A 13,281-nucleotide genomic window follows, 5' to 3' on the forward strand; every position below is an offset into this window, starting at 1 on the left:
TATTTTCAAACCTAGGATTCTATACACAAATCATTAACCAAATGTGATAGTTTGCCTACATTCAGATAAAAAATATCTAAAAAAAAAGTATGTGGAAAGAATAAGTGATAGGTGTACAATCAGGAAAATAAAAGGGAAATTATTAAATCCAGGATGAAAGTTGTCAGTAATCTAGAGAACTACATTTCACACAATCTTGGAAATGTAAATGTTGAATCTGGATTTAAGCAAATACTGGGAGGATAGGGGGGTATGTAACAGTTAAGTTTTCATCTACACAGTAGAAAATCAGTATGTATCTATAAGTAACAAAGAAATAGCCGTATGAGGGCACTCCAGACATAATGGTACATATATACACAAAAGTAAAAGCGAGAAGCTGAAAGTGGTTGTTTCTAAGGAATAAAAAAGGAACAATACCGCAGATGATACATAACCCACATTATAGTCCAGGTATAGGCAAACATTTTCTGTAAAGGGCCACGGAAATTAAGTAGTTTAGGCTTGTGAGCCATATGGCCTCTGCCACAACTCCTGAGCTGTGCTGTTTTAAGACAAAAGCAGTCATGCAGACAGAATATAAACAAATGAGCCTGGTTTTGATCATGGACACTAAAATTTAAACTTCACATAATTTTCATGTATCACAATAGTCTTCTTCTAGATTTTTTTTTGTAGCCACTTAAAAATATAGCTCTTGGGATGCAGAAAAACAAGCAGTGGGCTTGATGTGGCTTGTGGGCTGTCATCTGTGACTCTTGTTGTAGTCTATACCAAAAAGCACGGTCCATTTAGAAATAAAATTTGCTAATACATTCCTTTATTGTCCAGCAAGTACTTGATCATCATTTAAAAATTCTTACCTGGCGGCATAAGTTTCATAAGTACTCTTGCTCCATCTCTAAGCGGTGGCATATTTAGGCTGCTACCTAAGTCTGCAACTTGCCAAAGGAAAGAGATGTATCTGGGATGCAGTGACATTATCTAGAATATAAAATACACAAAATAATTACCTGTAAATTATTTACTCCCATTAGAAAAGCCCCCCTAAGTTTCTCTGTGTTAATCCCTTTACTTTTACTTACGCCATTTCTACTCTTCGAAATAGTCTGACTTTCCCATCTTTTAATCCTTACAAATCCTTAATAGTGCAGATTAAATACATCATCCAAGTCACTTCCAGTCACTTTTTTGTGATAGCTCCTCTCCTGTTCTATTATATATATATACCATTTCTCTCTTATATACAATTTGGACTCCGGACATAACAAAAGGCTGCCATGCCCACTATCAAATTCTGGTTTTTTTTTTTTTGAGGCAGATTCTTGCTCTGTCGCCCAGGCTGGAGTGCAGTGGCACGATCTTGGCTCACTGCAACCTCCGCCTCCCGGGTTCAAGCGATTCTCCTGCCTCAGCCTCCTGAGTAGCTGGGATTACAGGAGCCCGCCACCACGCGCGGCTAATTTTTGTATTTTTAGTAGAGATGGGGTTTCACCGTGTTGGCCAGGCTGGTCTAGAACTCCTGACCTTATGATCCACCCACCTTGGCCTCCCAAAGTGCTGGGATTACAGGCATGAGCCACCTTGCCCGGCCCACTATCAAATTCTTAATCCAATTGTTCTAGACAGCCAAATCCTCCTGACACTGGAGTGGCTGCTGTTATTGTAACCATCAAAATTTCTGTGGGGAGGGGCGAAAGGAGAACTTAAAAAAGGGAGGAGTCATTGTTTCTTCGGCTATATGTTACTGACAATCTGATAAAGATTACAGGTATTTTCCTACATAGTTCTTGTTTTCATTTATTTATATTTTTAGAGATGGGATCTCACTCTGTTGACCAGGCTAGAGCATAATGGCACAATCACAGCTCACTGCAGCCTAGAACTCCTGGGCTCAAGCAATCCTCCTGCCTCACAGCCTCCCAAGTAGCTGGAATTACAGGTGTGAGCCACCATGCCCAGCTCATATATAGTTCTAAAAGAACGATCCGTTTTGCGGCATAAATTTTTAAAAGTGATACAGCTGACTCTTGAACAACACAAGTTTGAACTCCACAGGTCCACTTACATGCAGACTTTTTCCCAACCAAATGTGGAATAGAAAATTCAGTATTTCCAGGAAGCAAAACCCAAGTATATGGAAGGCTACTGGTTGCACAGGGTCATCTGCAAGATTTTGGGTATACACAGAGGTCCTGGAACCAATTCTCCACATATATGAGGGATGACTGTATTCTTCTAAATTTATACATCCAATAGTATTATAATTAAGCTCTAATTGGTTAATTTTATGTAAAAGTAACAATACTATACCTATGGGGAAATAATGTTTTAAATTCCAACTGTGTTACAATTACCTTTTAGAGGGATCCATTCTGAAGTTGGTGGTTAACTGTAGAGTTACTATTTTGTCTCATTAAACTGTAAGCTCCTCAAGAAAAGAAAGAACTACTCTATATACTTTATTCTCAAAAACCCTAGCATAATACCTTACATACAGTAGTTCAAAACTGTATCTACTCACCACTCCAGGCAAACAGCTTTCCACTTCTGGATTGGGACCATCACTGTAATGATTACCATGGTTTCCAGGAGATCCAGTGGAGGAATCAGAAGAGCTATCAGGGCTTGAAGGCATATTGGAACTTATTTGTGTAAGTTTGGCTGTAATAAGCTGAAAATGATATACTATGTTAGTACCAAAAACAAGGAAAAATACTTACACAAAACACAAAACTTAGTGATATACCAAGCAAAAAATCCAAAAGACTACATGCTATACTTTAATGCTGTAACTCTAACACCTAACACAGAGTCCCAAACATAACAAATGCTCAATTAGTATTTACTGATTAAATGATAGTCTCTGGTTTGATTTTACTGAAAAATTTGTTAACTATACATACATACCGATTTATCTTTTAAGTTTAATTGTCCAATCAACTTTCTATCATCTGCAGGATCTATCAGCTCACCGCCCACAAAGAGCTCAATTTTTGTGTGGGCTACGTTGGCTTTAATACGATTGAGAATACATCGTCGTACTGAACCAATTGTATCATTTGTATGAGACCATACCTCCAAGTCATCAACCTGTCTGCCCTGGTTTGGAAATCGAACTACAAAAGACAGGTGTTTACCACGGAATGCTCTGGGGGGAAAAAGAAAGACATCATCATATTCAGCAGACTGAAATTTTGTTGCTAAGAAAATAATGCTAGGGATTTAACATTGAGTATTTTCTTATGAAACAAGAGGATGTGAATTAAAGATACTTAATATAGCTTGAGAATCCCTTATATGAAATGTCTGGGACCAGATGAATTTTGGATTTCTTGGATTAGGGATACTCAACCTGCATTATTTTCAGTATCTTGAAAATAAGGCCAGGCACGGTGCCTCATGCCTGTAATCCCAACACTTTGGGAGGCCAAGGCGGGTGGATCATTTGAGGTCAGTAGTTCGAGATCAGCCTCGCCAACATGGTGAAACTCCACCTCTACTAAAAATACAGAAAATAAGCCAGGTTTGGTGGTGGGCGCCTGTAATCCCAGCTACTTGGGAGGCTGAGGCTGGAGAATCGCTTGAACCTGGGAGGCACAGGTTGCAGTGATCCGAGATCGCACCACTGCACTCCAGCCTGGGCAACAAGAGTGAAATGCAAAAGAAAAAAAAATATTGCTCCTTTTAACTACAAATATAAATAATATTTAAAAACATAATCATATTCTATTATTGTTAGTCTTGTATCTACGATTGCAGAAAATAGGGTGTCTACTGAAAAGAAATTAAAACAAAGATGTAATGCTTATTTCTACGCTGTAAAAGCCTAACTCATTAAGACTATTTTTAAAAGTAAAAGGTAGGCTGGACGCAGCGGCTCATGCCTGTAATCCTACTACTTTGGGAGGCCAAGGAAAGAAGATCCCTTGAGCCCAGGAGTTCAAGACCAGCCTGGACAACATAGGTAGACTCTGTATTAATTTAAAAAAAAAAAAAATCAAAAAAAGACGGAAGAGCTTACCTTTTACATTTAAAAGGTAGTTTTACATTTTGTTAAAAGCATCAACAAAAATGCCACAACGCACTTTTCTGGAAAAAAGCCTTTGTATCAAAATTCACTCCAAAATGCTATTTATATTGGTATAGTATCTTTTTTTAAAAGTAAAATATAAAATAAAAATCATATTCAAGAAGCAACTGTATATAATTTCATGGTTAATAAAACTCTTTAAAAAAATGATGGCACTGACTATACAAAACATCCCAAAACTATAAACACCATTTGAAAATATTTGTTATACTGCCATGCAAGGCAGCTTTTAAGAGTTCTTTACAGGCCAGGCACTGCAGCTCACGCCTATAATCCCAGCACTTTGGGAGGCCAAAGCAGAAGGATTTCCTTGAGCGTAGGAGTTTGAAACCAGCCTGGGCAATGCAGTGAGACCCCACCTCCACAAAAAAAATTAGTCAGGTGTGGTAGCCTGTGCTGTAGCCCCAAAAACCTGGGAGGCTGAGGTGGGAAGGTCACTTGAGCCCAGGAGGTTGAGGCTGCAGTGAGCCATGATCACACCCCAGCATTTCAGCCTGGGTGACAGAGTAAGACCTTGTCTCAAAATAAACAAATAAACAAAAACACTTCAACTGCAAAATATCACTGCAACACTTAATGAGCAATAATGTCAAAGACAAAAGAAAACTAGAAAACAACTTGAGTAAGAATGCCTCACCCAAAAAAACCAAAACAAAACCAGATGGGAGAGTGGGGGAGGTTATTAAAACAAATTATATGAAATGAAAATGTTTTTAATGGGCAAAGACAACAATTTACAAACAATAAAAATTTCTGCTCTCCTTTTACCAAATGGCTAGGAAAACATCAAATAATTAAGAATTAGCACCAATAGATTAGTGATTCACAAACCTCGACATAGGTAGAATTGTTCTTTCCTCATGATAATCACTGTCACATTCATTTATATATTCCCTTAAAACAGTTAATACTCGAACCATTCGAACAGCTTCCTGTCTTGCACAATTAACACTGTCTTTGTCACCATCCAAAACACACAACGTGTCATAGGAAGCCTTCAGACGATCAAAACAAGACTGAATGAAGTCTTCATGGATCACCACCTACAAATATCGGGCCAAATAAACACAGTTAAAGTTGCTTTAAAACGTAAAAAATCAAACATTAATCCAATTAAAGATGGCAATGGCTAATTTAATCATAGCACTCAATTAACAACAGTCATATTTAAGTAGAGAATCCATATAATAATAAAATGTATGTTTATTAAAAGGAAGCTAGCATTACGTAAGTTAACAAATATAAATTAGATAGCCAAAAGTGAACTTCAGGACTGGGTGTTAGCATCAAAATGAATTCACAAAGACTTTCTTTGCCATTTCAACATATAATAAATAGTTATATTAAAAATAACCCAATCACTTCAAGACAATTATCAAGGCAAGATTCATTTAGTATTTTTTCTCTTTTGTATAAGAGAAATGTGGGCTGAAATAATGATATATGGAAGTTTTAATGCACATCAATCCTCACCTGATTGACTTGTAGTCTTGGACCAAGGTTTGTGTATATCTCTTTGAGGAGATCTATAGCTCTGCTGGCAATATCATCATTACTCTGAATCACGACCTGGTTTCAAAATGATAAAAGTATTCACCCCTTTCAACATATATTTTTTTGGGCATTTAAATTCAAACCATATCCTCAGTTATCTTAAATACACTATTCAATTATTTAATGGTAAGTTGACTTTGATAATCAAGTAAAATTAAGTGAGAAGCACAGACCAAAAGAAAGGATGATAAATGCAAAATGAAAGTCTCCGAAAAAAGTAATTTGTTTAAGAATGAAAGGTACATTTTTGTAAAAATAAAATATGCTTTGACCACTATTATTTAACCCTATAATTTAATATCTTGATAACCAAGTCAGACACTCAAGAAGAAACTCAAGTTAGTTGACAGGAAATAAGAGATTACATGAAACACAGTTTAGCATAAAGGACTACTCTACCCCCAGTTTCTATAAATCTTTATCACTCATCTAATTACATTAGTGGTTTCCAAACTATGTTCAGAACCTTAGAGGACTTTGAGGAAGTCTTTCAGTGTTGGCCCCTATAAAAGGGTTGGGGAGGGGAAAGGGGGTAAGCATGGGGAGACCAAGTAAGAAAATATATTTTTCTTGTTCAATTCAGTATACATTTTGTAGAGTGGTGCAAATTTTGATTTTTAAGATGTGTTTCTGCTGTTAAAACAATGTTGAAAAACCACATACTTAATGAAAAGCTTTTAAATACTCAAATGCCACAGTAAACATCTTCATCTATGGTTTGCAGGAAAAAATTTCAGACATCCAAACAACAATATAAACTGCTGTATAACAGGTCAGACTTTTAAAGATAGGAATAATACACTAGTACTATAAAAATAGAAAGATTAGCCTTAAAAAGATAGTATTTTATTCCCCCAGCTATTTAAAAATATCACAAGGTAAACAGTGCCAATAAAGTATATACTCATAATCTATACTAAACACAAATCCTCTCTTCTGTCCTCTATTTTAGCGTTAAACATTGAAGAGGAGGAAACAGATCGACACTGAATGAAAAATTGGGAAGGAACAATATCCACAGGGGAGGAATGGAAGATTTGTATGTTTAGTGCACATCTATGGAATACACAGATACTAAGCTAAGACAAAAGGAACATCAGTGGCAGGAGGAGGGAGAGGAAGAGAGAAGAAAAAGCCCACTGACAAGTGATATAATAATAAAAATGAACAATTACTAACTACACCAAATTCCTGAGACAAACATCACAGTAAAATACACAATTTATATGTGAAATTATAATTCCTTATGTATATGAATAAGTACATCAGACACTGTTTACAGAGTTCCTACTTTTGACTTACCCTCCAAAGGTAATCTAATCCTATTAACTCCAAGTCATCCATCATATAGGCTCTCCTTTTTGCTACTAGTTTTCCTTCTCGACAATTCACAGCTTTGAAGAATCGCTCAAAACACTTCATTCCATTTTCAGTTAACAGAGAAGGATCAAGCTGAAGCACATTACTTTCAAAGAAGTCCTTATTAATATCAGGATCTAAGTCTGGTTCATCCCCCATCAATTTGGAATACCACTTAAAACAGGCTTCACGATCACAAAGGTAAACTGCATTCTCAGCTAAGCATTTCCATATTTGTTTTGCCTGAGGAGCACATAGCCACAGTTGGCCATCCTTCAATAAAAATCTTGAAAAAACATAAAAAATTGGTAATTAGATTTATGTAATTTTTATCCTGAAAGGCAATCTATATTATCTATAAAATACATTTATCACCATTATATTTTAACTATAGATAAAAAGATATTCATTTTCAAAATAGCCTATTTTTCTACTTTTATCTGGTACTAAAAAAAATCCCCACTAGATATTAATTCAACAAGCACACACTGAACACCCACTTTGTGCCTGAAATGCAGCTAGCTGAATTATGAATAAAAGATTCGTTCCCTGAACTTTTAACCATTTAGTCTTTGAAACCAGACTTCTGGAAAGAAGGACGTTTAGTAGCTTGAGTTAAAAATAAAAGACTTCGGCTGGGCACAGTAACTCATGCCTGTAATGACAGCACTTTGGGAGGCTGAGGTGGGCAGATCACCTGAGGTCAGGAGTTCGTGACCAGCCTGGTCAACATGGCAAAACCCCATCTCGATTAAAAATACAAAAATTAGCTGGGTGTGGTGGCTCGTGTCTGTAGTCCCAGCTACTGGGGAAAGTGAGGCATGAGAATCAATTGAACCTGGGAGGTGGAGGTAGCAGTGAGCCAAGACTGTGCCACTGCACTACAGCCTGGGTGAGACTCTGTCAAGAAAGATAGAAGGAAAGACAGAAAGACAGACAGACAGAAAGAAAGAAAGAGAAAAATGAAGAGAGAGAGAGAGGGAGAAAGAAAGAAAGAAAAAGAAAGAAAGAAAGAAAGAGAGAAAGAAAGAGACTTAGCATCCTGCTTATATGGCATCATTGAAAAATGAGGTATTCAATTAAGTGACTTTCACAAATAACGAATCCATCAATATTTATGAGTTAAAACTGCTTACATTTTCAAAGCTTTTCCATTTTTTTGTTTTATTCTAAAGATGGCATAAACCCTTCTTCAAATGAAAATCCCAGTTGGAATCTGATATATATATAAAAACTATAGCTGCTCCAGTTGCCGGGAGAGGAAAAAGAAAGGAAAAAACCGGGAAACTTCCTACTGCTTGTTCAGAAATCTTCAAGGAACTTAACTCAGAAGCCCTAAAGCTCCTACATAAGTTTGAAAAACTACTGGTCTAATAGGAAGAGCACAGACTTAAGTAAAAGAGACCTAGTTGAGTAGTGCAATTCCATCATATACTGGCTGTGAGACTTCAAATAAGCTACCTGAAGCCACTGGAATCCTGGGTTTCTTATTGCTCAAATGGGAGTAACACTTGCTGCACTGTGTTGCTTCAGAGTAAATATAAAGTGTCTGGCACAGGCCCAACACACAGCAGGCATTAAAGTCAGGTTCCTCTCCCTTGAGTTAGTTGCTATAGCTCACATACAGAGGTACTAACAGAGTAGAAACTACAATAGTTTCTCGGATTCCAAACTTTAAAATGGCAAAAGGGCTTGAAACCACTTTTCTGTTCTAGTAAACCTAAGGGACATATAACACACGCCAATCAGTAACGACTGCTTACTATGGCAGTAACTCTCAATGTGGGGAGGCAAGTCCTTCTACCCAGGTGGTTAAAACACACAGAAAAAAAAAAATTCACTTTAAACCAGTGCCAAATTTCTTAAAATTTGGTTGAGGTTTTTCCTAAAATTAAAATCATTATATAGCTACTTAAAATTTTCTCCATAAATAAGCACAGAGTTCAATAAATAGAAATCCGTAATTAACACAGCCCAGGACAAAACTCCCCAGAATGTTATTAAAATAAATGGGGCCAGGCGCGGTGGCTCACACCTGTAATATGAGCACTTTGGGGGACCAAGGTGGGCAGATCATGAGGTCAAGAGATAGAGACCATCCTGGCCAACATGGTGAAACCCTGTCTCTACTAAAAACACAAAAATTAGCTGGGCGTGGTGGCGCGCGCCTATAGTCCCAGCTACTCAGGAGGCCGAGGCAAGAGAATCACTTGTACCTGGGAGGCGAAGGTTGCAGTGAGCTGAGATCTCACCACTGCACTCCGGCCTGGTGACAGAGCAAGACTCTGTCTCAAAAAAATAAAATAAATAAAATAGACTTCATGAAGCAGTGATAATCTGGGCATTTCTGTTAGCACACCTGTAATCTAAACAAGCTCTTTTGCTACATGTGGTTTTTTGAATTCAAAAGAAACCTCATAATTTTTTTTTTTTTTTTTTTTTTTGAGACAGGGTCTGGAGGGCAGTGGTGTAATCACAGCTCACTGCAACCTCCGCCTCCCAGGTTCAAGTGATCCTCCCACCCCAGCCTCCTGAGTACCCACCTGGGACTATAAGTGAACACCACCATGCCTGGCTGATTTTTGTATTTTTTTTAGAGATGGGATTTCACCATGCTGCCCAGGCTGGTCTTGAACTCCTGGGCTCAAACCATCCGCTTGCCTTGGCCTCCCCAAGTGTTGGGATTACAGGTGTGAGCCACCGTACCTGACCATCAAAATTTTTAACAAAGGCACTTTGCACATCTGTAAGTGTATGATCACCAAAAGCTAAATATTGCAGAGCAAATCCAGCCCTAGACTACTTTTTATCTTAATAAACCTTTTCCCTCAAGCCAATCAGAAATGATATTATTAACACATGACTTTAGATTGCCTGTCAGCCACTGTTAGAATAAACAAGGCACCAGAGGACTCCAACCACTCTTTTGAGGTGCTGGTCTAGCAGCCTTTTGCCCCCGTTTCCTTAGTGTCTATGATATCATTAAGTCAGTATAGTCCTCCTTCTGGTTGTGTCAAAATACGGGAATCTGTCCTTTAAAAATAAACATTATTTCCAGCATAAACAGGTATGAAGAACAGAAGTCAACTCTAAAGGTTAAAATGTGTTCTCTTAAAACACTGCAAAAAAGTTAAAACTCAGCGAATCATTTTAAAGTATTTAGTAACTAATACAGGGAAATGTCTTATATGACTTGGGAAAAGGCTACCCAACAAAGACCAAGCTATATAGTCTATTCATTCTGTATTCCTTAAAGAGAGCAACATTAATTGTATAAAACAAACCTAAGGAAGTTAAGCCGTTCTTGAACTTCTTGAACGTGACTGTATCTACTTCCCAGCCTCACAGTTTGTGGGTCATAATCTTCATGGTCTGCAAATTAAGAAAAAAATCACGCATTATACACATGGATAACCCAAATCACTGCTGACTTCAACCAAAGAAATTAGATCAGTTAAAATGCCATTAATCCTTTATCATTAAGAGGCAACCTAAATTCTACCAATTGGTGGTTTCTATCCATCTCCTGTTTTCCCTACAAAAATACTTTCCTGTTACATAACCAAAAGAAAATAATCTGTTAAATGTGCTATCAAAAATAATTATTCAGCAAAACCCTTTCATGCAACCTTCACACACAATGAAGCAATTCATGATTGCAGCCTAAGACCGACCTAAGTGGTCTATGAACTGACAAGGAAGACCAAATTTTTTTCTTCAGGCTGGGCGCAGTGGCTCATTCCAGTAATCCCAGCATTTGGGAGACCGAGGCGGGCAGATCACGAGGTCAGGAGATCAAGACCATCCTGGCTAACACGGTAAAACCCCATCTCTACTAAAAACAAAAAAAAATCAGCCGGGCGTTGTGGCGGGTGCCTGTAGTCCCAGCTACTGGGGAGGCTGAGGAAGGAGAATGGCGTGAACCTGGGAGGCGGAGTTTGCAGTGAGCTGAGATCCCACCATTGCACTCCAGCCTGGGCGACAGAGCGAGACTCTGTCTCAAAAAAAAAAGAAAAAGAAAAAAAAATTTTTTTTCTTCAATTTCTTACCTGTTACACTGAAAGGTGTTTTCATGAAGAAAAAATTATTTTGATGTAAAAATAAATATTACACCTAAGAAGTGAGGGTAACACAAGATGCTACTCTACATGACCAACTTATACAATCGTCACCATTACCATGTTAATGTCCAGAATGTGTCATTTTCCTTCAGCATTAATTACTGTATTTCCATATCAGATCCCAGACCCTTGGTATGTGCAAGCTATTGTTAAAGAGTCTATGTGAGCTCCTTTGGAAATCAGTAATCAAAGTCTTCAAAATACTGATATTTCTTCTCTGAATAAACTCTTGATGTGTTATAAAGATGGGACATTCATAATGTCTGGAAACATATTTGGTTTTGATCTTTTGGTAAAGAAAAAAGCCCCACATATTACGACCAACTACTTTCTAATTCCACACATACTGGAATATGCAAACAGGCATAAACACTGTCTACTTCCATGAATGTATATTTCATCAGACACTGGGACTTAAAGGACTACCTCAAGAGGTTTTCTTAAGAAACTGGAAAGAAAATCAAGTTTTAGCTCATGCCTGTAATTCCAGCAATTAGGGAAGCCCAGGCAGTAGTATCGCTTCAGGCCAGGAGTTCGAGACCAGCCTGGGGAACACAGCAAGATCCAGTCTCAAAAAAAAAAAAAAAAAAATTAGCCAGGTGTGGTGGCTGAAGTGAGAGGATGGTTTGAGCTCAAGAGTTCGAGGCTGCAGTGAGCTATGATTGCACCACTGTACTCCAGCCTGGGCAATATCAAGACCTTGTCTCTTAAAAAAGCGAGGCATCGAGGCATCGTGGCTCACACCTGTAATCCTAGCACTTTGGGATGGCAAGGTGGGCGGATTACCTGAGGTCAGGAGTTCAAGACCAGCTTGGCCAACATGCTGAAACCCCATCTCTACTAAAAATAAAAAAATTAGTCGGGCATGGTGGCAGGCGCCTGTAATCCCAGCTGCTCCGGGGGCTGAGACAGGAGAATTGCTTGAACTCGGGAGGTGGAGGTTGCAGTGAGCCGAGATTGTGCCACTGCACTCCAGCCTGGGTGACAGAACGAGACTCCGTCGCAAAAAAACAACAAGAAAAAGCAAGAATTCTCTTATACTCTTTACCTGTATTCACCAACTGTTGACATCTTCCTCCATTTGCTTCATTAGTTGCCACACATATAAAAAATACACACATACATGTGTGTGCATAATCTTTCTAAACTATTTGAGAGTTGGACATGTCTTTTTACCCTTAAATACGTCAATGAGTATTTCCAAATAACAAGAAAACTACACTAGTAAAATACTATTATCATCTAACCCAGGGTTTCCATTATTGACATTTGGCCAGGTAATCTTCATTGTGTAGGACTGTTCTGTCTAGGACTATACTATAGGTTACTTAGTAACATTCTAGGCTTCTACTCACCCCTCAACCCCAGTTTAAGACAGCTCCAGACATTGTCAAATAGCCACCTCCACCCCCTCGGAGAAGCACTGATTTAATTCATGGTCCATATTCGAGTTTCATCAATTTTCCCAATAATGTCCTTTTACATCTTTTCTACAAAGTCCAAGATTGTATTTGGTTCTCACGACTTTTTATTTTTTAATCTGCAGAATTAATCATCCTTTGTGTTCTCTGACCTTTTTGAAAACTGGAAGCCAATTTTGTTGAAATGTCACTCAATTTGGGCTTCCATGCCACTTCCTCATAATTAGATCAGTCTAAGCATTGTGGCCAGTAACACAGAAGGGAGGCAGGTTTCTCTGCTGTAAAGGTACTACTTTTCTCTTTGTAATTAATAAGTAATTTGTGGAGAGAGACTTTGAGACTATGTAACTATTGTTAAACTTTTATCCACTAGTTTTAGCAAACAATCCACCTTCCTTTTTTCGTTTAGGTGCTAACACTTTACTTATGAAGAACTGGGACCCTGCACAAAGAGTAGAACTTTGGAAGCATTCAACTGATAGCTAATCAGTAAAAGTCAAGAAATAAGATGCCTTTATGCTAAATAGGAATGAAGAGGCCCTCTTACTCAAGAGAAGCTTCCAAGCTGTCAAGACATATATATATATACACACATACACACACATATACATACATACATACATAACTGGTAGTTTTGTAGTAAATATTCAGTTCAAAACAAATACCTGGACTTGTTAGCTAGCAGTCAAATGAGGAGGATAATCCATTTTTGACTCATATTGTCTAGGTGGCA

At 37.9% G+C, this 13,281-nt stretch overlaps 1 protein-coding gene across 2 annotated transcripts in view; it reads right to left on the reverse strand.

Moving 5' to 3' along the window:
* The window catches only part of USP9X (ubiquitin specific peptidase 9 X-linked), a 149,686-nt gene that overhangs the window by 60,960 nt on the left and 75,445 nt on the right, over positions 1-13,281 (reverse strand). For both annotated transcript variants that reach the window (XM_025371684.1, XM_025371685.1), the window contains exons 15-21: positions 10,291-10,378; positions 6,950-7,292; positions 5,567-5,662; positions 4,925-5,136; positions 2,911-3,151; positions 2,525-2,674; positions 864-984 (exon numbers count right to left, since the gene is read on the reverse strand). In XM_025371684.1, coding sequence (XP_025227469.1) covers positions 864-984; positions 2,525-2,674; positions 2,911-3,151; positions 4,925-5,136; positions 5,567-5,662; positions 6,950-7,292; positions 10,291-10,378 — 1,251 coding nt within the window. The remainder of the gene's footprint in view (positions 1-863; positions 985-2,524; positions 2,675-2,910; positions 3,152-4,924; positions 5,137-5,566; positions 5,663-6,949; positions 7,293-10,290; positions 10,379-13,281) is intronic.

This window comes from Theropithecus gelada, chromosome X (genome assembly GCF_003255815.1).
Source record: "Theropithecus gelada isolate Dixy chromosome X, Tgel_1.0, whole genome shotgun sequence".
NCBI lineage: Eukaryota > Metazoa > Chordata > Mammalia > Primates > Cercopithecidae > Theropithecus > Theropithecus gelada.